The following is a 24279-nucleotide window of genomic DNA, read 5'->3' on the forward strand; positions in this document are numbered from 1 at the left end:
CCGGGGGGTTTAGGAGTCCCTCCAAAAGGTGGATAGAGCAGAGGGCCTATTCTGCAACCCTAAGTGTAATGTAATCCCTGTTAGGCAACAGTTTCTTAGGCTGGCAAATAGCCTGGACGGTTTGGTATAAGCCTGGATCGCTGACGAGTGGTTGAAAATACTGGGTTTAGAAGCCCTGAGGATGTGGTTCCCCTCTAAAAGCTTGAAAATACTGGGTTTAGAAGCCCTGAGGACGTAGTTCACCTCTAAAAGCTTGAAAATAAAAATATAAAAAGACAAAAAACAGTGATGAAAGCCAGTGACTAAAAAAGTGAATGAAATGGACAACCGGTTTTTATGTGTTGTTGTGTCTTGTGGAATCTCACTGAGACAACGTGAACGGTACTGCCTAGTGTAACTGCGTCTCAGAGAGTGTGAAAGAGAGTATGAATGAGAGTGTGAATGAGGAGCTCATGTATAACTGGAATGAAAAGTAACTGAATCAGCGGACAGCCTGAAACCTAACGGTGTAAACATAAAGCTGTTGTCAGTTGAAGTAGGTTACTGAGTCATTCATTAGGTTCTAGGTGTGATTTGGCAGTAACTCTAAAACGATTCTCAGTCCTGGGATTAGAACCCCCAGCAGAAATCCGGAATACAACAGTGTATTCTAGAAGCTTGATTTCTGAGGACTCTGAATTGGCTCAAGAAGCATTGATACTGGTCAAACACACCCTGTAGTACACATTCTGATCAAACATGGAGGAAGAAGAACAAAAAAAAAGGGCATTTAGTCCTTAGAAAAACAGTGGGAAGTAGCTGTAACTCAATTATTCAGCGGAGAAAAAAACAAAAGACAGAAAAAAGAAAAGATTGTTTGATGACACAAAATTCAAAGAACTAAAAGAATCAGGACTAATTTTAGATGACAAAGACCCACTGCTGTGGAAACAATTATCAAACTTAGAGAATGACATAATCAAAGATGGACAGCGAAAGATGTAAAAGACTGGTTGATGATGAAAAGAGAACGTTGTTGAAGGCTGAAGAGATTAATTGAGACCTGAGGGATAAAGTGTGTTTTGGCTCATAAATGGAAAGATGGTAAAAATCAAGTGAGTGTAACTAATGGTAAAAAGTACGTAGGGGAAGGGAGATGAGAAAGGTTTTCGTATGTGTGCACAAAATGTTGTTGTTGTTGAGATGGAAAGAAAAGAGAAAGGGGCAACTTGTTTGCCATGAACTTTATGTAATTAAAAGAACAATAAAGATCTGTGTAAGATTTGAAACTAAAAAAAAAACGAGAGAGAAAAACAAGCATTGAACGACCGTATTACCCGGACCTTCGCTCAAAGAGCTGATTATAGTGAAATAGGACAGACTAAACAACAAGACGGAAAATCAACAAAGGACTTTAAAGTAAGACTGGAGGCTGTGTTTGCTAGACACAGTGGACTGACAGACGACAGACAAGGGAGCGAACTTTTCCAACAACACCTGAAGACTGTTTTTATAAATAATCTCCGGCCAGGGCTGAAAAACTGGTTGACTAAACATAATGTAGCCCCCCCCACTCAAACCCTCACACAGGCCATGAATTGGGTAAAACATGCTGAGACAGTAATCGTAAAAGGAACAGGAAAAGAAGACAAGACAGCTAGCGTCTTCTATCAAAATGATAACAAACAAAACTGTGAGGTGCAAATGAGACCTGTGGCATGTTGCTCAAAAAAAATAAAATAAAAATTAGATCCAGTAGTAATTGTATACAGGCAGTTATAGTAGCAGCAGCAGCAGTACACGCATCTGCTGATGTGGGATTATTTCTGCCTTTTCAGCTTCTTTTAAAAAAAAAAAAAAAAAAAAAACACAGAAGATACACAAAACATTTATCATTTCTTCAGGGCCTGTGAAGAAATGCTCTTCTGTGTTGCAGAGATGAATTATCAGTAGAGGTTTGACCTCCTAGATCAATTGTAAAATTTATTACTGTTAGGAATGGTGGATGTGGAGAACCCAAACGCAGACATCACTGAGAGAACGCTAGGCATAATTAAAAGAATTTATTGAACTAAATCAAAGAAACCTTTACAAACTGAAAGCGAGACTGAGTGGACAAAAAACTAAACTAGACAAAGGCAAAATGGCAGACTAAGAAGGGTGGACAGAAACTAACACAGGAGGAACAAACAGGCTTAGACAAAAGCAACAAACAACAGAATCTAAAAGGATAAATTCAGACAAGAAGACTAAAGGTGGAAGAAGGGACAAAGAGGCAGCAAAAGGGCAGAATCCTGACAATTACAATTCATTTAATACAACATTGTCTCCATTCAGTCAAATTAAACCAGCTTCTAAATTGAATACTAGCTGCAATAACTTGATAATGTAACTCCTATTATGTGTTGGTAACTTTAGATTTAAAACCTAGATATCAGTTTGTCTTTCGACACAGTTGCACTTAATATAGACGATGGTTTTAGACACTAAAAATGATGTTATTGTGTTTATAAAAAACTTTCTTACAAAAAGCAGAGAAACATGAATTGAATTCACAATATCTGCACTACATGCTTTTCTTCCATTTAAACTTATTTCTTACCTGTAATCTGAATTCAGGATGTGTATGATGACAGAAATCACTTTATGATCCAGTATGCTTTGTAAGAATGATCATAGAGACCTGCAATGGACTCAGTTAAATAGGAATCTAAATTGTTCATATGTTTAGAGATTTGGGATTTTTCAGTGACAAGCATTTATGAAGTGAAATGACGACTCAACAGATCTCAGCTCTTTGAAAGTTTATCTTTAACCTCAGAATTATGACATAATTACAGTTTCCTCCAAATTTAAAACAAATTTAGCAAAAAGAGCTTCGTCGTCTCACTGCTTTCATTCAAGTGTTTGCAAGAAAATTTAAGGTTACTTAATGAACAAATTTAATAGTCACCGCATTTAAAACTGCTATTTATTAATGAATAGAGAGATTGAATCCTTCATTCTATCTGTTCAACATGACAGCAGCTCATTGCTTCACATCATGTTCTTACAGCTCCCAGAGACTGAAGGAGTTTATCTGTTTGTTCTTAAACAACAGAAACAGTGGATAGAAAAAGCACAACATGGACTCTGTGTTCTTTTCTTCCTATCTGTTCTCTGAACGTTCAGAATAAAAATCCACACAGTTCAGGTTATTCCACTTTGAGATCAATGGAGTCTTGTCAGTTTTTACATTGTGAAAATGGACACCCTGAAGAAGCTACAAGCTTATAAAGAGAGGAGGTTAAAACTGTGGCTCTGCAAAATAGAATGGCTCTGGATCTGCTCCTAGCAGCACAAGGAGGTACTTGTAAGGTCATAGGGCCAAAGTGCTGTTCATATATCTCAGATACCACATTTGATGTACAAGACATGGTGCACGACACAGCGCAGGGACTAAAATAGCTTCATGATGTACACACTTTTGATTTTGGGAATGTTTCTAGTTTGTTTGGAACATGGGGTTCAGGATTACTCAGATTCCTGACAATGATCAAAGTGATGGTAATTTCACTATTGCTTGTTCTCACTTGTTCTGTTACTTTAATCTAATGCATATTGAGATTAAGACATTCCAGTGTATGTTTTCTTTTCCCTACATTTTTTCAAGTTTAAAAAGATCCCTTTTATCACAGTGCAAGCTCAGAGATGTGCCACAAACACAATTGTCACACACATGTGCCTCAGGTAGTTATACATAATACACTATACTCTTATACTTTTACTTCACAGTTGTACAAGCTGTTCACATTTTTTTTGACTTACTATTCCTTCATTTCAAAGGGGGGGATGGCTTTGAAAACAGGTAAAAGTTAGAATCAACCACAGAGAAAACATTTCATTAATTAACATACAACATATACTAATTGAGATGCTGATTTAACATTACAAGGGAATCGTTTTATAATCACATAATATAACCATCTACTCATTGATTTTAGAGAATTTTCTCATTAAGTTTTGTTTCCTAGATGTGCTGGTTTTACACTGATTCACACATTGCATTATTGTGCTCTTTTGAGTTGCGCTGATCTGAGAAATGGGAGGGTCTTGAACATCATTCACACTGGTTGAATTGAACGAATAAAAGATGATTTAGACCAGGTCAGTAAGAGGGATGCAACAGCTTACACACACAAATGCCACAACATACATACACTTCACACATACACTTAGTTACATCTTCACTGCACTACATTTACACGTGTGTGTACTTTTAATTTTGAGAATCATGAATAGCACAACAATAACTGTCTTGCTGGGTACCTGAATTTTCATGTAATAATGTCTCTATAGAAAACTTATCGTAGAATGATTTTGTGTATAACACACATTCAGTTAATTACATGATTGCAGTAGTCTTGAGTAGTTGAAGGTAAAAGAATTTGTAAGGATTGATTGTATCAGAGTTTCTTCTTTTTTTCAGGGCATTTTTCTTACTCAAGTGTGTGAATTAATGTTAAACAAATCAAGAGTGTATAACTATTAACATATTACTAATAAATCAGTAAAGTTAAATTTTGGGTTAGTTTAGATTATGGAAATTTCAGCTCATTGAACCATGTGTAATTACAGGTATAGCAGATGTGATTAATTACTCCAATTTCATTGCATTTAATTTTCTACATGATTTAAATTTACCACAGCAATCAAGCTCATTTTATTGTGCATTTGTGTATTTCATTGTAAATGACTATGACTTTTAAAACGATTTTTTTACATCTTGAATATTACAGAATCAATTTTGTGGAGCTCTCTGGCCACAGTTTCCACACACGCAAAATTTTTCCTTTCACTTGTAGTTTAGGTTTGATCTCATGATCAAAAAGGGGGATTTGTTAAGGAAAAATTGTACCAACATACAGAAGGTCACCCTTTGACCCCAACTGAAGCACACCAACTGCTCAGACAGACAACTATTTGCTGATACAGCAACAATAACAAGGTTAGATCCTGCCTCCTTTCTCCTTTCAGACAGTATAAACCCACCAAGGACAGAGAGACTCCTCAGAGTTGATACTGGCTTTGTCGGCATATGCGGTTCTTGCTGTATAATTTCTCCTGAATTCAGTAGTGCATTTTTTCTCTACATCAGTTATATGTGTCTCCTGAGTGTTCCTAAGTTCACCTCCTGGTTTCCTCACCTGAGATCACGGAAATTGATTTAAAAAAAAAAAAAAAAAACAGAAAAAAAACAAAAACTTGCATTTCATGTTTGTCAATGACGAATGAGATTGACAGGGAGAAAAGAAACCATGAACTATATGTTGGTGATCACCATGATAATGTTTGGTTCCAGATGGCAAACCTGACCTCAAAAAGTTCAAATATGTCTGACTGCTATGTGTGCTCATTCATACCTCATCATTCACGGACCAATGCATGCTTAACACCAAAACCAGTCAACACTAGATGACATTATATGTGTTGTAGCAATCTACACCTCTAATTACAACCCCAGTCACTACCTTTAAAAATTCACTTAGTATTTGCCAAGCTGCACTAATGCCAGTGACTATGACTTGACAAACTGGAGAATGCCTCAACATTTTAGGATAACTACTAATGAAACTAATCTACAGGGAATCACGACGGCACGCTAGCCAAACACACCATCACTGTGTTTCAGGAGGAGCTGTGCTGAGGGAGACGTAGACCTAGGCGTGGCAAACTGTATGACTGACTTTCCTATGGAAGGTGTTTCGAGCAATCCCCTGTGCAGCGGTTCTAGGTGTGAGGAAGGTTGGGCAAAAACCAATCAACCTCACTGCCGTGGGAATCTGCGATGATGTGATGGGATGGGTGTCTGAACCTGTGGTTCCACACACGGGGGGGTTCTCCTACCCGGCTGACCACGTTTGGGGCCATGGCCATAGGGTCTATTTGTATCTCCCCCAGGGGTGGTGTGGGGCGTGCTATTTAGCTAAACTACAGCCTGCAGCTCTTGTGATTCTCAAGTCAGGTGTTACTATCATTCGTCTGCAACGGCAAAAGATGAAGGAAACATTCTGACCCTTCCACTACTAGATCTCCACCACTAGTCTCAGATAGAAGAGTCTTCTTTAGGACACTTTTTCCCATGTACAGAACAGCAGATTTAGGAAACAGGATGAGGAGCTCACACAAACAGTTCTTGATTTAGCAAATCAACTTAAAAACGATCCAGAAAAGAAAGCTATGTGCACACACCTATTCTCATAATAATGCTGTTTCTCTTCATATTCACTTGTTGCATCATTCCAATTTTCAGAACACTCATGAGTAAGACGATGAGCAGAACTGTGTCCGAGGTAATGTTGGGCAATGAATTCAGAGCACTCATGGCAGAAAATCCACTTAAAGAAGAAGAGGAGCTAGTGCCTGTATCCTCTATCGTGTAAAATATTTTGTGTTGGCCTAAGGTTAGCTTAGGCCAAAAGGGGGAATTGTGGGAAATGGTGCGTTTTATAATTGCTCAGTGTGCATATTAAAGAGTTGTATTGGTTCTGAGGAATAGGAAGGTCAAGAGCATCATTACCACGGTGTGACTGTAATGAAACAAAGAAGATAAGTCCAGCTTTATTTTACTTATTACTCATGTGATTGAAACCAAGGATGATCAAGACATAAAGTGATTGATAATCAAAGTACAGACAGTTTTTGATAATAAAGGTACAGATAGTTTTTGACGTAAGCTGTAATCAGTAAAGAACATGAGCGAGTTGTATGTGCAGTTTCTAATCTTGCTTTGCAGAAGCAAAGTCATTCCTACGTGAGCGTAATGACAAAACATCAGCTGTGACAGAGGACAGCAACGCAGCATCGGAAGGGGCGGCCGGCCTTGATAGATAGCTATACACACTGCTAGAGTATAAGAAGACTGGGTCAGGAACAGTTAGCAGTCTGATTCCATCCGAACTGACTGAACACTTATTGTCGGTTAGGGACAGAGGATTCAGGCCCAGAGCTCTGTATCGCACATTCAATTTTGCTGTAATAAATACTTTTGATTTTAAGAAGAAGTCTCCTGACTACTCCATCAAAAGAACTGGGCGGAAACAGCCTTACACATATTTTGTTGGTTTGTTTAATTGTAGGATAGGCTGATTTCCAATAGGGGACTTAGAGCAGTGGTTCTCAACCCTGTTCCTCTTCAAATGATCAGCTCGTCATCAAGCCTCTGCAGAAGCCTGATGACGAGCTGATCATTTGAGTCAGGTGTGTTGGAGCAGGGAAGCATCTAAAACATGCAGGACATGGGGTCCTGAGGAACAGGGTTGAGAACCACTGACTTAGAGGGACTAGGAGGAGTTGAAGGGACTGAAAGGACGGGAGAGACAGAAAGGACGAGAGGGACTGGAGGGAATTAAAGGACTAGGGGGACAGGAGGGACTGAAAGGACAGAAGGGACTGGAGAGACAGGAGGAACAGGAGGGACGGGATGAGGGCTGGGCCAAACTAGAGCTAGGCTGGACTGTCAGTAGTCCTGAAGACACGTTAGCTAAGAATGAAAAAGTAACTACAAAAACTCTCCCTTACTAGGGTGCATGCACAGTAGCAATATGGAACACAGGGGTACCTATTCACTCAAAAAAATGCTTGAAATGAACCTGAAAAGTTCTAAGTATGAAAACAGCTAAGGCAGTTTGGCGGTCTTAGTGCACAGTACTAATGCCCGTATAGGGTTTAAATGGTTCCGGGTTAGTATAAACATCAAGTCAACGGCTGTGTCCGAAATCGCATACTAACGTACTCCATACTACATTCTCAATGAGTATATACTGTATACTACGTACTATAAGTATGATTAGAATGCCGACCGTTCACACTGTAGTATACTACTCCGTTTCCCATAATGCATTTCAAACCTCCGACGACAAAAACCTGAAGTACGGCTATCAAATATCTCGGCTGAATGCCGGCTTCAGGTCGATTTTACGCTAACAAACAGTCGCATAATTAATGTGGCAATTTCAAGCCGGCACTCCTCATGCAGTTATTAGCCAGATTATGCGAATCATTTCAGTTGTAGCTGCAGGCTACTGGAGGTAGCTGCTACTTGTTCTGTATGCAAAGCGAGCTGCTGCAACTAGCTTCTAGCATTCAGTAGCACGTTGTGAAGCGTCTGACAAATTTAAAACGTTGGTCAGAAAACGCCTATTTCTCAAATCTGTGGGGTGATGAGGATGACTACTTAACCACATAAAATAAAAATTGCCCCGGTCCGGCCACATATCCCGCGGAGGCTTGCATGTCGGTGGATAGCTCGCAAAGCATTATGGGGCGGTTGAGTATGACTAGTGTGGTCACCGTGCATACTTAAAATTTTTCTGGATATAGTATACATCCGGGTATTTCTCGCGTACTCAATCTTTTCATACTATCTAATGTGAACGCACTACATACTTATTTTGACGTCACATTTAGTATGAGTAGTACGTTAGTATGCGATTTCGGACACAGCCAACAGCTTCACAAGGTTCTTATTCATGATGACCAACCCTGGCAAGAACATGACTAAAAAAAAAAAAAAAAAAAGGAAAACCACAAGTCTGGTTCCAAGGAGGAAGAGGTTTTCACCCACACAAATCTAGATTTTCGACTCAAAATGAGTCTTCTCTATAAAAATAAAAGGTGTAGGATTAAAAAACCTCTAGGAATTGGACGGAGAACAAATTCCCCGAAAACGAAATCAAGCTGATGAAGAACAGGTATTGCATGTCATTTATGCTGCCATATGTTTTTACGTACTGCTCAAAATGGAGTCTCACATCACGTGACCTCTTCAGGACGACGGTCTTTTTTTTTTTGTAAGATTTTGCTCTACAGTGCCTCTTATTGAAGAAGTGATGGAGGTCCGGTTGTCCGAGAGAGAGGGAAGGAGAGAGAGGAGAAGGAAGAGACAGGAGCAGAAGTGAGGGAGAGAGGAGAAAGAGGGAGAGATGCAGGGGGGAGACAGATGGGAAAAGGGTATTTGGATGCCAGATGGGGAGGACGGGGGGTGAGAAGGGAGCTCTGACAATCATATGTAGCATGAAGCACCAAAGACAGTTTGGGGTCACCCAGACAATTTCCTGTTTTCCATGAAAACTCACACTTTTATCCATGTGCTAACATAACTGCACAAGGGTTTTCTACTCATCAATGAGCCTTTCAACACCATTAGCTAACACAATGTAGCATTAGAACACAGGAATGATGGTTGCTGGAAATGTTCCTCTGTACCCCTATGGAGATATTCCATTAAAAATCAGCCGTTTCCACCTAGAATAGTCATTTACCACATTAATAATGTCTAAACTGTATTTCTGACTAATTTAACGTTATCTTCACTGTAAAAAAAAATGCTTTTCTTTCAATAATAAGGACATTTCTAAGTGTTCCCAAACCTTTGAACAGTAGTGTATAAAAAACAAGTCTCATCACTTAGTAGGTAAGATGACCATCATTCCAGTGTAATATATTGTAATATGCATGTTTGTAACAGGTGTCTACTTTGTCCACAGTGTCTGAAAACCGAGGCTTGTAAGGCTGAAGTCCACTCTGACTTTGGTCAGCTGCTGAGTGAGCTGAACAAATCAGACGCTCCGTACGCCCTCAGTGTTGCCAACAGACTCTATGGAGAGCAGTCCTACCAGTTTGTTCAGGTGTGTGTCTTCTTTTTTCCAGCATATGTTCTGGGTATTCACAAACAGGGTTTGGTTATGCTTATGTTTCATTCAGCTAGCATGACTGAGAAAAGCAGAGAGGAATGTTGAAGCGGTTTAAGAAGCAATGATGGATATGGGAGTGGACCCCAGGCCAAAATACAAGGAAAAAGTAAATTAATGACTGTAAAATACTGTTTTATCCACAAGAGCTTTAGTAAGATGAATCATGGGATTCACTTATAAATTACAAATGTGTTGTTTGGTTCGATGGATTTCAGGAGTTCTTGGGAAAAACCAGGAAGCACTACAACGCTGAGCTGGAATCTGTGGACTTCATCACTGACTATGAAAAAGCCAGATTCAACATCAACAGCTGGGTGGAGAAACAAACACAAGGTGGATCAACACACACATTTACTGTGTGTAAACTGACCTGCAAACCTCCTTCTGTCCGTCTGTCTGTCAGTCCTGTGTTGGTTTAAGTGCAGAAAGAGCTATATTTGCAAATATTTTAATACAAACTTACATGGATGTAAATGGCCTGACTGAGCCATGAGGGACATGAAGAGGACCTGTGTTGCTTTGGGTTTGAATGGCGGAGTGATGATTTGATCAAATTCTATTGAACAAAGGCAGAAACATTTCATTTTGGTGTGTTATGTGATAAATAGAGCTGGAAAATGTTAACAAAGTGACAAACTTAAAGTATGCAATTTTATATTTTACCAAATGTGACATTGCTTCACATGCATTAATTCTGTTCACCAGGTAAAATTAAGGATGTGCTGGCCCAGGGTGTGGTGGACGACATGACCAGGTTGGTGCTGGTCAATGCCATCTACTTCAAGGGCAAGTGGAACAAGCAGTTTAAGGAGAGCTCCACACGTGATGCTCCATTTAGAGTCAACAAGGTAAAACTGCAGCAGAATGATGATGTGATTACAGTTTTTCAAGTCAAGCTTCAGTTCTGTCTTCACTGTGTAACAGATTTAAAACATGAGATGCAACATCACCACATGAGATACTATCAACAGAATGATTTTGCAAACTGCATTGAAATTGATGCATGTTTCAGGCCTTCTCTTCCATGAAGTACAGCTGTTTCAAAGAGGTCATAGCAGGCATATGAAAGCCCCCAACAGGAGTGTCCTGTACATCTTCAAACCACAGCTCAGCGAAGGCAAGAGACAACTCAAGACGACTTTTTAGAACATTATGTTTGTTTCTGAGTTCTGAATAAAGGTTGAATTCTCTGATGGATTTCTAATTTAATCAGAGAAATAATGTTATTATTACACCTTCTTCATTAAAATTGTTAGAAGAAATGTCAATAAAAGGAATTCAACATCAGTGTCTGACAGAAATCCTCACTATAGTGAAAGTCTGATGATGTAGACTGCATATTAGAAAAGGATAGGAGGATGTATTTCTCAGGTTTTTTGAAACATTCTACAGTTGCAGAAAATAAATTGTAAAACTTCCATTCTGGGTAATAGATCTCATGGTGTTTGTATCAGTCAGAGACAGGCCTTTTTATTGGTCTAATAAATGTTGTTTTGTCCACTGACAAAATATTCACCACAGTAAAAAAAAGAAGAGTAAAGACACTGAGTAATAAACAGTGATTTGTTAAAACAACATTTAGAGATGTAGGACCATCAGGTGGCCGAAACACAGCAAAACCAACTGCAAAGCAAGCCTTAATACTAGATCAGATTTTTATGATGTTGGTTAACTGGAAAAAATGGAGTTAACATTGATAGTGGTTTGTTCACCACCTGATCAATGCCACTCCAAGTTTCACAGGTTTCTCATTCCTCTTGTAGGCAAACAAACCTTGAAACATCCATCCATCTATCCATCCATCCATCCATCCATCCATCCATCCATCCATCCATCCATCCATCCATCCATCAGCTTTGCTTGTTTTTAGTTCTTGGAGGTCTTTAACCTCTTATCCAAATGCTTTCTCGGTTCTGAATGACTGGTGGATATTTATTTAAGGCTACCAGTGGTTCATTACTCAGCCAAAACCAACATGAATAAAGATTTGGTTAAACTGGATGTCTGAGCTGCAGTCTGTGTGTCTGATAGGTGGTGTCAGAGGCCAACCTCTCTGTTTATAGACGATCTTTCTCGTTCAACATAGAAAGGCTCTGTGATAGATCAATGGTCAAAGGATCAATGATTACACCCTGCCATGCACTTCTGCTTCACTGCAACTGGGTGATGAGCACAAGATTCCAACTGGTGGGAAGTTTCAGGTTTTTCATGTTTTCTGTTTCATGTTTTCAGAATGAAACCAAGTCCGTGAAGATGATGTACCAGACAACTGAGTTTCCTTTGAAGTCCATCCCCGAAGTGAACTGCAAGGTAATTCATAATCAGTACAGTCCATCAGTCAGTATGTCTGGATAATGTGTGTGGGTTTAGTCTTTGCATGTATTCCATAAACTAGTTCATACACATGAACCAAACAGCTGCAAGGCCGGTTTGTGTATTTACTGTCATCTTTGAAATGTTTGACAGATCCTAGAGATGCCCTACAAAGGCAAGGAGCTCAGCATGCTCATCTTCCTCCCCAATGACATGGAGGACAGTACTACAGGCCTGGAGAAGGTACAAACACAAACATTTGCACTTGGGCACAAAACAAAATCTACAAGATACACACAAAGGAATGACTGATTATGCGTCCACCCCCCAGCTGGAGAAGGAGCTGACCTATGAGAAGTTTGTGGAGTGGACTCGTCCAGACAGGATATATGAAGTTGAGGTCCAGGTGGGTCTGCCTCGATTCAAGATGGAGGAGAAGTACGACATGAAGAAGGTCCTGGTCAGCATGGGCATGGTGGACGCCTTTGACATGGGAAAGAGTGACTTCTCTGGTATGACGTGTTCCTGGATCGTACAAGATACATTAAAGAGCAGGCAGCCAAAGCCTGAACTGGCTACTGAAGTTCTCCCAAATCAATGCTGTCTACACTCCCACCAGGTACTATATTTATGTGAAGTATCATCTGTCACTCTCCTTTAACAGGCATGTCTCCTGTCAATGACCTGGTGCTGTCTGAAGTCATCCATAAGGCTTTCGTGGAGGTCAACGAGGAGGGAACTGAGGCTGCTGCTGCCACCGTTGCTACCTATGTTGATTGTTCCTACACACCTCCAGCCAAATTCATCGCAGACCACCCCTTCCTCTTCTTCATCCGACACAACCCTTCCATGAGCATCCTCTTTGCTGGCCGATACTGCTCCCCTGAGTGAGAGCGTCGTTGTTTAGAGCAGGTTTTCCCAACAGAGGGAGGTTACAACACATATAATCTGCAATAGTGTAACGTTTTATTCTGCATCACTGGAAGAATGTTGAGAATAATCGCTCTACAGTTTCTTGTCGCTAATCACACCCTGAGTTCCCGTCCAATGTTTCCAACACCAGGTGTAGCTCCCGTTCAGTCAATCACCAACACAAGGCGTTCTTTTGGTACAGGCGTTTAATTTCACCTTCATGGCGTGAAATTATGTCGTAAGAACTAAACAAACACAAACATAAATTAAACTGAGGTTACACAGAGTACGCTTACAAATATGGAAATAAAATGAAATATATACACACAGACACGTACCTCATTGGCCGCATTAACCAAACGGAATTAAAGAAAGGAAACTTCAGTCTTCATACGCATCTTTAACGTCTTATACTCCGATCATTCACGTCTGCTTCAACCATAACGTCCGTCAATTAAAATGAACCTGACGCTACTGCAACCAAAAAACATTAGTTCCGCCTGATGCTTCTCAATCGGGACATAGAAAAGAACAACATTCTCTTATTTGTACAGCAATAATTGTAGTTCTAATTCAAAATTACATTAACTTAAAATGAACAATCAATATGAACTTAGAACTGCATAGGTTGCTCATATGGCAGCTACACCAGGATTATGAGTAAAAACGATGGTGTTGGATCTTCTAAACCTGATCTCTCTCATTTGCGTCTCTTCTCATATAAATGATTGTGAATTTGTCCTGTGCCTTCCTGAACATTCAGCTCTAGCACTGTTTAGGCTAATCTCATCCTTTACTTTATGTCTGCAATGCACGTATGGTCCTGTTTGCTGCAGTCTTACTCTCTACTGTGGTTCATCTCTCCATATTGTCTAGTTTATCCTGCACCTTACATCCTTTTAATGAATTTAACTGTAAATTGTCCCTTTTTCACCCAGCAGCTCAGACATCAACTGTACCTTTTGGCTGCAATGTTCTCTGTACTTTATCTACAAAACAAGCAATTTTATCGTTCTGTTACATTTAACTGTAACTTTATGCATATAATAAAAATGGATTAAAAATAAGAAGAACTTACATGAAGGTTTGAACTGGTTTTGAGTCCAGGTCCTTTTGGTGTATGCCTGTGTTTTAAATATGGAATAAAAGTGTGTGGTTTGCAAATATTGTATGTCACATTAAAAAAAAAAGGTTTTTACTGATATTTTCTCTGATGTAGTTTGAAAAACAGTGGAGTTTATAATGTAGTTTAATCATGTAGAAGAGCTAATATCACACTGGATTTCACTGTAGAAGTGATTTTAGTTCTTCTTTACAACAAACTGTTTTCATCATGTATCACCTAAAGGCCTTTTTAATCTTCAAAACACAATTTAAATTTCAGTCAGTAACTCTTTTCTGATTGAATGGTTGTACTTGTTCTATCCACAGCAGGTCAAGAACGATTGCAAAGATTTCTGCTGAAAAACACACAATTTGTCAGTTAGACTGTGATGTATGTGAACATTAAATTCAGGTATATGTTGAATTTTGAATTTTAAATCGAACACATTGGAGGATGAGGTGGAGAGACGGGCACTGAGCAGGATGGAGGCCATTCTGACAAACATGGATCATCCACTTCATATCTGCCTCAGTGAGCAACAAAACATCAGTGGACGGCTCCTATCCCTGCACTGCAGGACTGAAAGATTGAGGAAATCTTTCTTGCTGTCAGTAATCAGGCTCTTCAATTCAAAATGAAACAGATAAGAATCCTGACAGTTGAATTTCCCTTCGGGGATCAATAAAGTGGTTCTGATTCTGATGTATTCCTGCAGGTCTGTCATCAGGAGTTTTTGAACAATCTCTGTATTGTCAAGAATCTTTAGAACTGTATGTCAAAAAATGAAAACATTAGCACTACCTACCATGATGGAATAAGAAGTTTATTTTAAGGGAAAGTAATACTGCTTTGTAGTGGACTAAATATATTTCATTTTATCTTTATTCTAGATACAAAGATACAAAGCATAGGACATGCTTGTTAAATTCACTGCATTACTGTTCATTAAACCAATGAGTCTGCTGGGATTGTGACAACTCAACAAGAATAAATAAATTCAATCTTAAATCTGTGAGGAACATTAATGTAAAAGTGACATGTTCAGTTTCTGTCAGATTAACAGAAAGAAGAAAGGAGTGTATGAAAGGAACATGAGAAATGTAGTAAATAAGACATGACAAGAAGGGAATTAAAAATAAATACTGAGCACAGGACTGGTCTTTTAGGTGTTGGTAGATAATATAACATAATATAAAATAATACAATACATCGGTCATTCAGTTTTCAGATCATGTAATGGTGCTGTATGATGCAGCATCCTTATTTGTTCTGCCTGAGGGAGAACAAAGAAGCTTAATAATGAGAGTGAGCAGGCCGACATCTCCCAGCAGTGACCTCAGCTCACCCCTAATTTGTGCAGCTTTTTGCTCTTTGAGAGACTCTGGTTACCATCGTCCTTCCTCTGCTCTGTGTCCCTTGCAAGGCTTCCTTCACCTCTTTGTCAATAATCATCAGCAAGGAGAGGACAGGTTTTGCACAGTAATGCTTTTTATCTCTGTGGTTGGAAGCAGCCATGTCTAATGACCTATTTCTGTGTTTCCTTGTTGTGCAACAAGTGCTCTTATTTCCGAGTACTCTTCACTTTAAAAAAAAATGTTAGCAGCATGATCTCAGTATTCATGTGCAGCAAAACAGTTTGAACCAAAACCCATATTTATGTTGTGTCTTATAATACAACATAAAATGGACAAATCCAGATCCAGCAAGAATAAATGAACTTAATTCCAAACAGTTTCATCTAATAATTAGTTAATTAACAGGCACAAAACCAAGAACACAATTAGATTGAGAATATTTAGGATTATACATGACAGAATCATTTACTACAGCATCAGCATCTGTTCATCTATTTATTGGTGTACGTAACCATGACCATTGCTGGTTTTATTTGATGAGGAACAAGTTTAACTGTCTTTAACTCACTGGGAGCCTTCTCTGTATTCTTGGTCCAACGTTGAAGGTGTCTGCAGAGTGAGCTTTAAATCAACAAATGCTTTTTCTGATTCAAGTTTTCAGACAACTTGATGTTTCACAGTGAGGCTTTTCCCATGAGAAACTGCTTCTAATGGTGCCTAAATTCCAGCAGTAGAATTATACACAAAAAACCCATCAACTTGTTTTTAGTTGCAGCCTTTGGAACAGTATGACCAGATTCAAGTTCTACACAATGTGTAATCTCAGAATCTTAAGTGGACCGTTTTCTATGACACACGTTTGAACATTTTGGATGGCAGCATGTCTTTTGGGACTAGGGCATTACCTTTAACATGACAACAAGTCCACCCAAAAAGGTCACTTCTTGTTTGGCTGCTGTCATTCACTAAGATTTGCTTTGTAACCCTTTTCAGCCAAATGCTGCAACAGACCACAGTGTCAGTTCCACATATTCATTGAAACATACGCACATAAGAGTGAACTCCCACCCAGTGATTTTAAGTCCCCAAGTTTTTGTTTTCCTATAAAGCTTCAGCAAAAATGTCAGCTGAACAAGTTTGACTCTTTTAGAGGCCTGACAAACATTTGTGTGACAATTTTGGTGATGAATTTCTGAATTTATTAAGACTGTTTTCCGAACATGTGGCTACATTCAATCTCACTGCAAGGAGAGATTCAAAGCAGGTTTATTGGAATTTAACTTTTTTTCTTCTTTTTTAAATGTACATTGATTTTGGCATGGTCTGTGGGAAGATTTAGGTTCCATTACAACTAGTTTAGCATCTTTACTCCAACAAACATGATTTTTTTCCTAGGGAGTGTCAATAACAAACACAGAAAAGGATTTAAAAAAATGTGTTGATACGTTTAACACTTGTGAAATTTGTGGTAACTTTGTGAGGTTACCTCATGTGTATGCATATATATTATTATACACACTATTGTGCTTCCAGGTATAACTCAACAGGGAAACTGCAGTTAAATTTTGGATTTGTGACAGTGTCAGAAAATGTTTAATGCGATGAATAAAAAATGCAAGCCAACAAGCATTAAACATTTGGAGCTGAGGTCTTCCCAGTAAAACACGTGTTTGATCTCCACCTTCAGCTTGCAGCAACATGCAGAGCAGATGCTTTTCTCTCCACAATATTTAACGTCAACACTTCATTAAGGCAGCAGCTCCCTCTACTGGTCTCTGGGCTTTAATGCTTCCATTTTTGGAAATGTTGGACGGATGTGAGTGAAAAGACTTGGAACAAACTTTACTGTGATACAAGAAATTATGAAGTAAACTGAAACATTACACACAGAAAAATGTGCCCATTTATATTTACACTTTGACTGCAGTTGCATTAAATAAAATCCTTGAGCAGAGACAGTGCTCACTCAGGGGGGGCAGAACCGACCAGCAAAGAGGATGCTCATAGTGCTGTTATGTCTGATGAAGAACAGGAAGGGGTGATCTGCAGTGAAACGTGGATAAAGACACTAAATTCACAGAGAAATGATTGAAGAAGCAGCAGCCTCAGTTCCTGCCTCATTCACCTCCACAAAAGCCTTGTGGGTGACTTTTGACAGCACCAACTCTTTGGTCTCAGACATCCTTGTCACAGAAAAGAAAATAAAGACAAACATTTTAGGATCAAACAGTCACAACTGACTTGAAACAGTGAACCAGCAGATTTTCATCTCCCTGCTCTAGCTCTGGAATTAAAGACATTTACAATCCTCAAACTGGCATCAGTTTCCAGTTTTGATAAACAGACGTCCCACAGAGCATCACAACCTTCAAGGGGCATCATTATTGTCATTATAAAATCACACCTACACATGTGGACAAAATTGTTGCTACTCTTCGGTTAATGAACAAAAACCCCACAATGGTCACAGAAATAATTTGAATCTGAAAAAGGTAATAATAAACAAAAATTCTATGAAAATTAAGTAATGAAAATCAGACATTGCTTTCGGTTCAACAGAATTATTTAAAAAGTAAACTTATGAAACAGGCCTGAATAGAAATGATGGTACCCTTAACTTAATATTTTATTGCACAACGTTTTGATGCAATCACTGCAATCACACGATTTCTGTAACTGTCAGTGAAACTTCTGCATCTCTCTGCAGGTATTTTGGTATCTTTATATACAGTCTATGCCTTGACTCTTTGTTTCGAGCCATGCTTTTATTCTGAAGAAACATACAAGGTTAGGTAATGAGCTCTGTGACTCCCTGACATACAGAAATACAAATGTTTATAACGTTAAACACATAAAACGTTCTAAAACAAACAGTTTCTGCAGACACTATTGGGCCGATGGACACAATCTGGACGTGATCTGAACGTCCAGCAGATGTCTGATGTTTAGTGGGATGTGTCTGTAACACTACTTTGTGTAACTTCCACTGTGAGCTTAGAACAATAGTTCATCATAGTAATTAAATTAAACCCAGGAGTCAAAGCAAAACTGCAGGACAAAAGTTATCTACCTCTGGCACCAACACTAACTCAGAAACAATGACGAGACGTCAAAATAAAACAGCATTGACTGGCGCTCTGTTGGGAATCATTATTCAGTTTCTCAAAACAAAAATTTGCAATTTCAAGGGGTGTCAATAACTTTGGACATGGCTTTTTTAAAAAAAGTTAAAACTCATCGTTGACATTTTAATGCAACATCTTATCATTTTCGTCACTTGTTTATTTTTATTTTTTTACCAAGCTGAATATTAGCTGTACAGGATAAATGTTTGGTAACTGCATTTATTTTTTACAATGTCTTAAGAATCAATGGTGAAATTTATTTCATAAATCATTTCAGTGTTTGGTCATTTTAATATTAAACCTGCTTTGCTTCAAGCCACAACACCAAAACCAAAACCCTGTAAATCGCAGGAACAGTCACCATTTCTTGGGAACTGACTTCATCGAGGAGGGAGGAAATGAGTAACATCGTGGTTCTCGCCACTCGGATTCCGTCCAATGAAAGAGGAGAATGACGAAGCTGATCTGATCAGATTTTCTGGGTGTGTCGACATATAAATAATTAAACCAAACACAAGTTTTCCTGTCGCAGAAAGACTTCCAATCGCTCAAGGACCACAAGGAGCTCTCCTGTCAGTGAGTAAACGGTGTGTCTCCTTCGGTTTGTGTGTGTTAGTATAGCTGATAATCAGTGGTGTAGTCGAGTTTTTTCTAGTGGGTATACTCCAGCCTCATAAACCAAAGCCAGGTCCAGTTCTTATATGTGTGTTGTTGTTTTCTCCCACACACAGCAGCTCCTTTCTTTCAACCAAACCACCAGTTAGCTAGTTATAGACGTGATAGCGTCAGCAGCTCCTCTTCCTGCCATCAGGTAGAGCTGATGTTTCCTCTTCATCAGGCTCCTTTTTCAGACGTTAACGTTAGCTCCAGCCCGGGACGGACTGGCCATTGGGCAATGTGGGCAAATGCCACTGTGGCTGGCAGCATCACAAACAAATAAATAAATGAAAATATAAAGCGGAGCGGAGCGGCCGCATCAATAGGCGGCCGCAAATGATTAGGCTAAATAAATAAATAAAGCGGACCGGCTGCGTCAATAGGCGGCCGCAAATCAGTGAATGAATAAATAAAAATAATAAAAAATAAAACGGAGCTGAAGGCGGCCACAAAAAAGAGGGAAAAAGCAAACAAAAAAACAGCCTGTGAACTCTGACAAATAATAGGCCTACTCAACTAAACAATAATAATGACGTTTTTTATTATAGAGGAAAAAAGAGAGGAGGAATTAGTGGAGGAAGAGTCAGCAACACAGACTGTAGGCCAAGAAATGGACGCTGCCGTCACACCTGCACCTGCTATTGCAGCCACAAGTAGAGAAACAGCTGCTCCAGTGACAGAGGTGATCCAGGATGAATGTAATTATTTCAAACGTCCGAAATCCAACACACTTGAATTATTTTTCAAGTTTCATCCAAATCAGCCTTCTGATGCACAAGAATCTGTCAAGAAATCATACAGATATAAAGATGGATCACAAAGAAAATGGGTGAGTTATGATGCTGAGAACCACTCATTATTTTGTGCAGTTTGCATGGCATTTTCTAAAAAGACAGACACAAGTGCCTTCATTCAAGGATGTAAGGATTGGAGACACATTCATCAGAGGCTCAACAGTCATGAAAACACATTCATCTGGAATGTGTGAATGCTTATCTTTCATGGATAAGTAAAGCAGACATCCCTAACCTGCTGGATTCAAATATGATGTCAGCTCGCAGAGAACAGGTGCGCAAGAGGCGACAAGTCCTGCAGCGTGTCATTGATGTTACAAAATCGATAGGCAAATGCGCACTCGGTTATCGTGGAAGTAAAAATGAGGCAGCTCACTCATTAGCAGACATGTCTGTGGATCATGGGAACTTTCTTGAAATTCTTCTGCTTCTCAGCAAATATGACAGCTGTTTACAGCAGCATGTTCAAGACTGCATCCAAAAAAGCCAATCAAGCACTGGCAAAGGAAGAGGCTCACGAGTGACATTAATGTCCAAAACTACAGTATGTTCTGTTTTGGAGGCTATCCGGCAACTCATCAAGGAAACAATCGCAACTGAAGTAAACCAGGCTGGAATGTATACTGTACAGATAGACACAACCCAAGATATAACATCAAAAGATCAGTGCAGTGTTGTAGTCCGCTACGTAACAGAGAGCAGCATTCAGGAGAAGCTACTTGCAGTTGTTGAATGCAAGTCATCAACAGGGGAGGACTTTCTTAAACTGCTCAAGGAGACGTTGGCCACTTGCAAACTTGATGTGAAGAACTGCATTGGAAACTCAACAGATGGGGCTGCAAATATGCAGGGGCAATACAGGGGGTTTTCTGCCTGGCTGTCAAAAGAAGTCCCAACCCAAATGCATGTATGGTGTTATGCCCATGTTTTAAACCTGGTTATGTCTGAAACCACAGGTGTTGTGATAACAGCAGCATCATTATTTGGGTTGATTAATGAGATTGCAGTGTTTCTTCGTGACTCATATCAGAGAATGAATGTTTGGGAAGGTGTGAGTCAGGACCCCCAACACAGAAGAATTTCACTGATTGGGGAAACAAGATGGTCTTCAAAGGATGCTGCATTAAAGAAGATCTTTGGATCCTTTGCCCAGCCAAAGAATGCTTTGTATGTGGACTTAGTTGAAACATTGTCCAAAATTCAGAACAACTTACAGTTTAAGCCAGCTGTACGTGTAAAAGCGCATGCCTTCATTGAGTCACTCATTAAATATGAGACAGTTCTCACTGCACAGTTGTTCCTGCGTGTTTTCACACTCACATCGCCTTTGTCAAAGTATCTCCAAACCAATGCCATGGATCTCTTGACTGCCCATCGCATGGTGACAGAAACACACAACAAACTACAAGACTTTGTCCGAGACTTTGACACAGTGAAGGACGCGGCAGACAATTTAGTGAAATGGGCCAATGGTGGATTCCAAAATGTGGACTCTGAAATGGAAGTGCAGGCTGCACTGCCACCAAAACGCATGAAAAAAAGGAAAACAATGCCAGGAAAGTCTGCCTATGAAGAAAACACAACTGCAGACTCATTGACAGCCTACAGGATCAATGTTCACAACATCATTCTGATACAGTCTCTGAGTGTATGCACCGCCGCTTCCTGCAGCACGGGAATTTAATGCTGACTTATCATTACTAGATCCGCTTCATTTTCCAGAGATAAATTCAAATGGACTTCCCCACAATGCACTTGAGGACATCAGTAAATGCCTCATTCCTTTTGATGAAGATGCAACAGTTGAAAATTTACAATCTGAGTTGTGCAGCCTGGCCCTCCACTGGGACACTATTAAAAAGTCCCCTCTCAGTGAGTATACAACCAGAGAGTCACAGTGTCTTACCTCTGAGGAAGAAGAGGACAATCAGGAGGACATGGAGGAAATTGATCTTGTTAGCAAAAGATGCACAGCCTGCAGGAACTGTGCTGTGTGTTGCTACTTCCTCCTCCAGCAGCTGAAGTTCTTCTCACATGCGTACCACAAAATACAGTTGGCCTACAAATACTTGTTGACCTTGTCCTGCACACAAGTGGCATGTGAAAGAAGCTTCTCGACACTTAAGTTCATTAAGAGTCGTCTCAGGAGCAGAATGCGAGAGGAAAATTTGGAAGTCTTCATGTTAATGGCAACGGAGAAGGAGATCCTCATGAGACTGGACTCGGATGATGTGATTGATAGAGTGGCAGAGAAAAGCAAATTATTGCCCAACCTGCTACTGTAACTACATAAAGGTAAAACATTTATTTTTTTCATGTTCTGGTTACGTAAGCTATACTATTATGTTATGTGGCAGTGTAATGTTTATGTTTCTGTTGGTTGCAGATGACGAAGAAGACGAATGTGGCCTCTCTCTGTCAAAATTGCCAGGGCCTCTTTTTGGTGCCAATCCACCACTGGCTCCAGCTGTAGTGATCCTTAAAGCAACAGTATTCACAGGAAAAGCAGCAGGCTTATTAAAACACTGTCAGGGCTCCCTCCTCACCCCCGTCCTTCCCACCTGACATCCCCAATACCCCCTTTCCCATCTGGTTCTTCTCCCTCTCTTGCTCCCCTCTTCCATTCATGCTCCCCTCTCTGTCACTCAGTTTCTGTCTCTGTCTCCCATCTGCTCCTCTGCCCCTGTCTCTCCCTTACAGCTCAGTGCCTGAGTGGAGTTTGGCTTCCCAGCTGACTCCACTCAGGCAATCAACCTCCTCTACGGCTCCCGGACAGCTGACGAACATCACTCTGATTACTCACCTCAGCAATAAGAACCGGCTCATCCTTCCAGCAGCAGGCTTATTAAAACACTGAAACAGGATCATTTGGGTTTGCTTTCTTTTTGTTATTTTTTCTCCACCGACTGGTGTTGGATCCAGGTTGTTGACTCATGCCCCTCTTCTTCTAAGCCAGAGGTATTCAGTTAAAATTCAAAGAGGTCCAGTCAGAGAAAATGGATAAAAGCAAAGGTCCAGAAGATCTTCATGTCTAACTTCAGTTAGTGTTGTTCTCGAACAAAATAGTTTCCTCTGTGATGAATAAAATATATCTTATCTTATTTTTCATATTTTATCTTATCTTCATTCTGATTCTGCCATAGATGCTCGCCTGGTTTGAGATCTACTGACTGTACATGATTCACATCATTGTCATCAAACCATTCAGTGACCCTTCATGCTCTGTGGAACTCCCATCAGAGTAGAAGTGTTTCATAAAAGGATAAAGATGATCATTCACAACAACTTTAGTTCAATTTGCAGTGATGCTTCCCGTAAAAAATCAAGTGAACCCAAACCTTGGTGGTAAAATGCTCCCCACAGTTCACCAGAGACACCAAATCCTTTCAGTGTTGGAATCAATGGATTCCTTTCAGTTGTTGCCCATTTCTATATCCACAGAAGATCAAAGAAACTGATCCAATTAGAGATCAAAATTTTTCAATAAAATCTAAGTTTTTAACACCAGAACTAATTCTCTGTGTTTTCTTTGTTCCAGAAACAATGGCATCTCCAAGCCCCCTAGCTCAGGCCAACACCAAATTCTCTCTGGCTTTGTTCAAGAACCTCGGCGATAATGACAAGACAGCAAACCTCTTCTACTCCCCCTTCAGCATCTCTTCTGCCCTGGCTATGGTGATGCTGGGGGCGAGGGGCAAAACAGAAGCGCAGATGTCAGAGGTACAGCGCACCTTCACCTACACAACAACTGTCTTTGGTAGAAGTAACAAAAGAACATTGATAGCACTACAGGTGGGTGCACCTGGATCAGTCTGGTTTTGAGGCAGAGTGTGTCTTCTGAGTTTACCTTTACAACTAGAAAAGCACTCGGAGAGCGCATACCTCCGCCATACCGTTTGTCTGTCCGTCTGTGTGTGTGTGTGTGTGTGTGTCTGTCTGTTTGTCTGTTAACAGCATAACTCAAAAAGTCATGGACGGATTTTCACCAAATTTTTACAGGATGTCCGGAAGAGCACGAGTAAGAATCGATTAGATTTTGGAGGTGATCCGAATCACCGTCTGGATCCAGGAATTTTTTGAAGGTCGAAGGACAATTGAGAGATGGCCGCCTGGCCTTCCGGACATCCTGTAAAAATTTGGTGAAAATCCGTCCATGACTTTTTGAGTTATGCTGTTAACAGACAAACAGACAGACACACACACACACACACAGACGGACAGACAAACAAACTCCAGTGATTACATAACCTCCTGGCGGAGGTAATTACTCAACATCACTTGAAGACAAACAACGCTTAACAGTAA

At 39.9% G+C, this 24279-nt stretch overlaps 3 protein-coding genes across 27 annotated transcripts in view; 2 read left to right on the forward strand and 1 right to left on the reverse strand.

Annotated features, from left to right (window-relative positions):
• Positions 1-24279, reverse strand: part of LOC127531401 (leukocyte elastase inhibitor-like) — a 104856-nt gene that overhangs the window by 19387 nt on the left and 61190 nt on the right. The window contains exon 2 of the mRNA XM_051940722.1: positions 13277-13628. The gene's annotated coding sequence lies outside the window, so the exon portion shown is untranslated. The remainder of the gene's footprint in view (positions 1-13276; positions 13629-24279) is intronic.
• LOC127531400 (leukocyte elastase inhibitor-like) overlaps positions 1-24279 on the forward strand; it is a 203738-nt gene that overhangs the window by 15913 nt on the left and 163546 nt on the right. For 4 of the 23 annotated variants that reach the window (XM_051940701.1, XM_051940685.1, XM_051940699.1 and 1 more), the window contains exons 1-2: positions 18849-19110; positions 23513-23694. The exons of 1 other annotated variant lie outside the window; for it this stretch is intronic. In XM_051940701.1, coding sequence (XP_051796661.1) covers positions 23518-23694 — 177 coding nt within the window. In that variant the 5' untranslated portion in view covers positions 18849-19110; positions 23513-23517. Of the gene's footprint in view, positions 1-9506; positions 9648-9928; positions 10047-10418; positions 10562-11945; positions 12024-12179; positions 12270-12357; positions 12539-12690; positions 13090-13590; positions 14103-18842; positions 19111-23512; positions 23695-24279 lie in introns of those variants that run through there. 18 more of the 23 variants (XM_051940686.1, XM_051940682.1, XM_051940677.1 and 15 more) reach the window with 14 other exon arrangements.
• The window catches only part of LOC127531399 (protein FAM200A-like), a 48349-nt gene continuing 43186 nt past the window's right edge, over positions 19117-24279 (forward strand). For 2 of the 3 annotated variants that reach the window (XM_051940671.1, XM_051940670.1), the window contains exons 1-2: positions 19117-22269; positions 22361-22955. In XM_051940671.1, coding sequence (XP_051796631.1) covers positions 20225-21658 — 1434 coding nt within the window. In that variant the 5' untranslated portion in view covers positions 19117-20224 and the 3' untranslated portion in view covers positions 21659-22269; positions 22361-22955. Of the gene's footprint in view, positions 22270-22360; positions 23507-24279 lie in introns of those variants that run through there. The other variant, XM_051940669.1, reaches the window with a different exon arrangement.

This window comes from Acanthochromis polyacanthus, chromosome 20 (assembly GCF_021347895.1).
Source record: "Acanthochromis polyacanthus isolate Apoly-LR-REF ecotype Palm Island chromosome 20, KAUST_Apoly_ChrSc, whole genome shotgun sequence".
NCBI lineage: Eukaryota > Metazoa > Chordata > Actinopteri > Pomacentridae > Acanthochromis > Acanthochromis polyacanthus.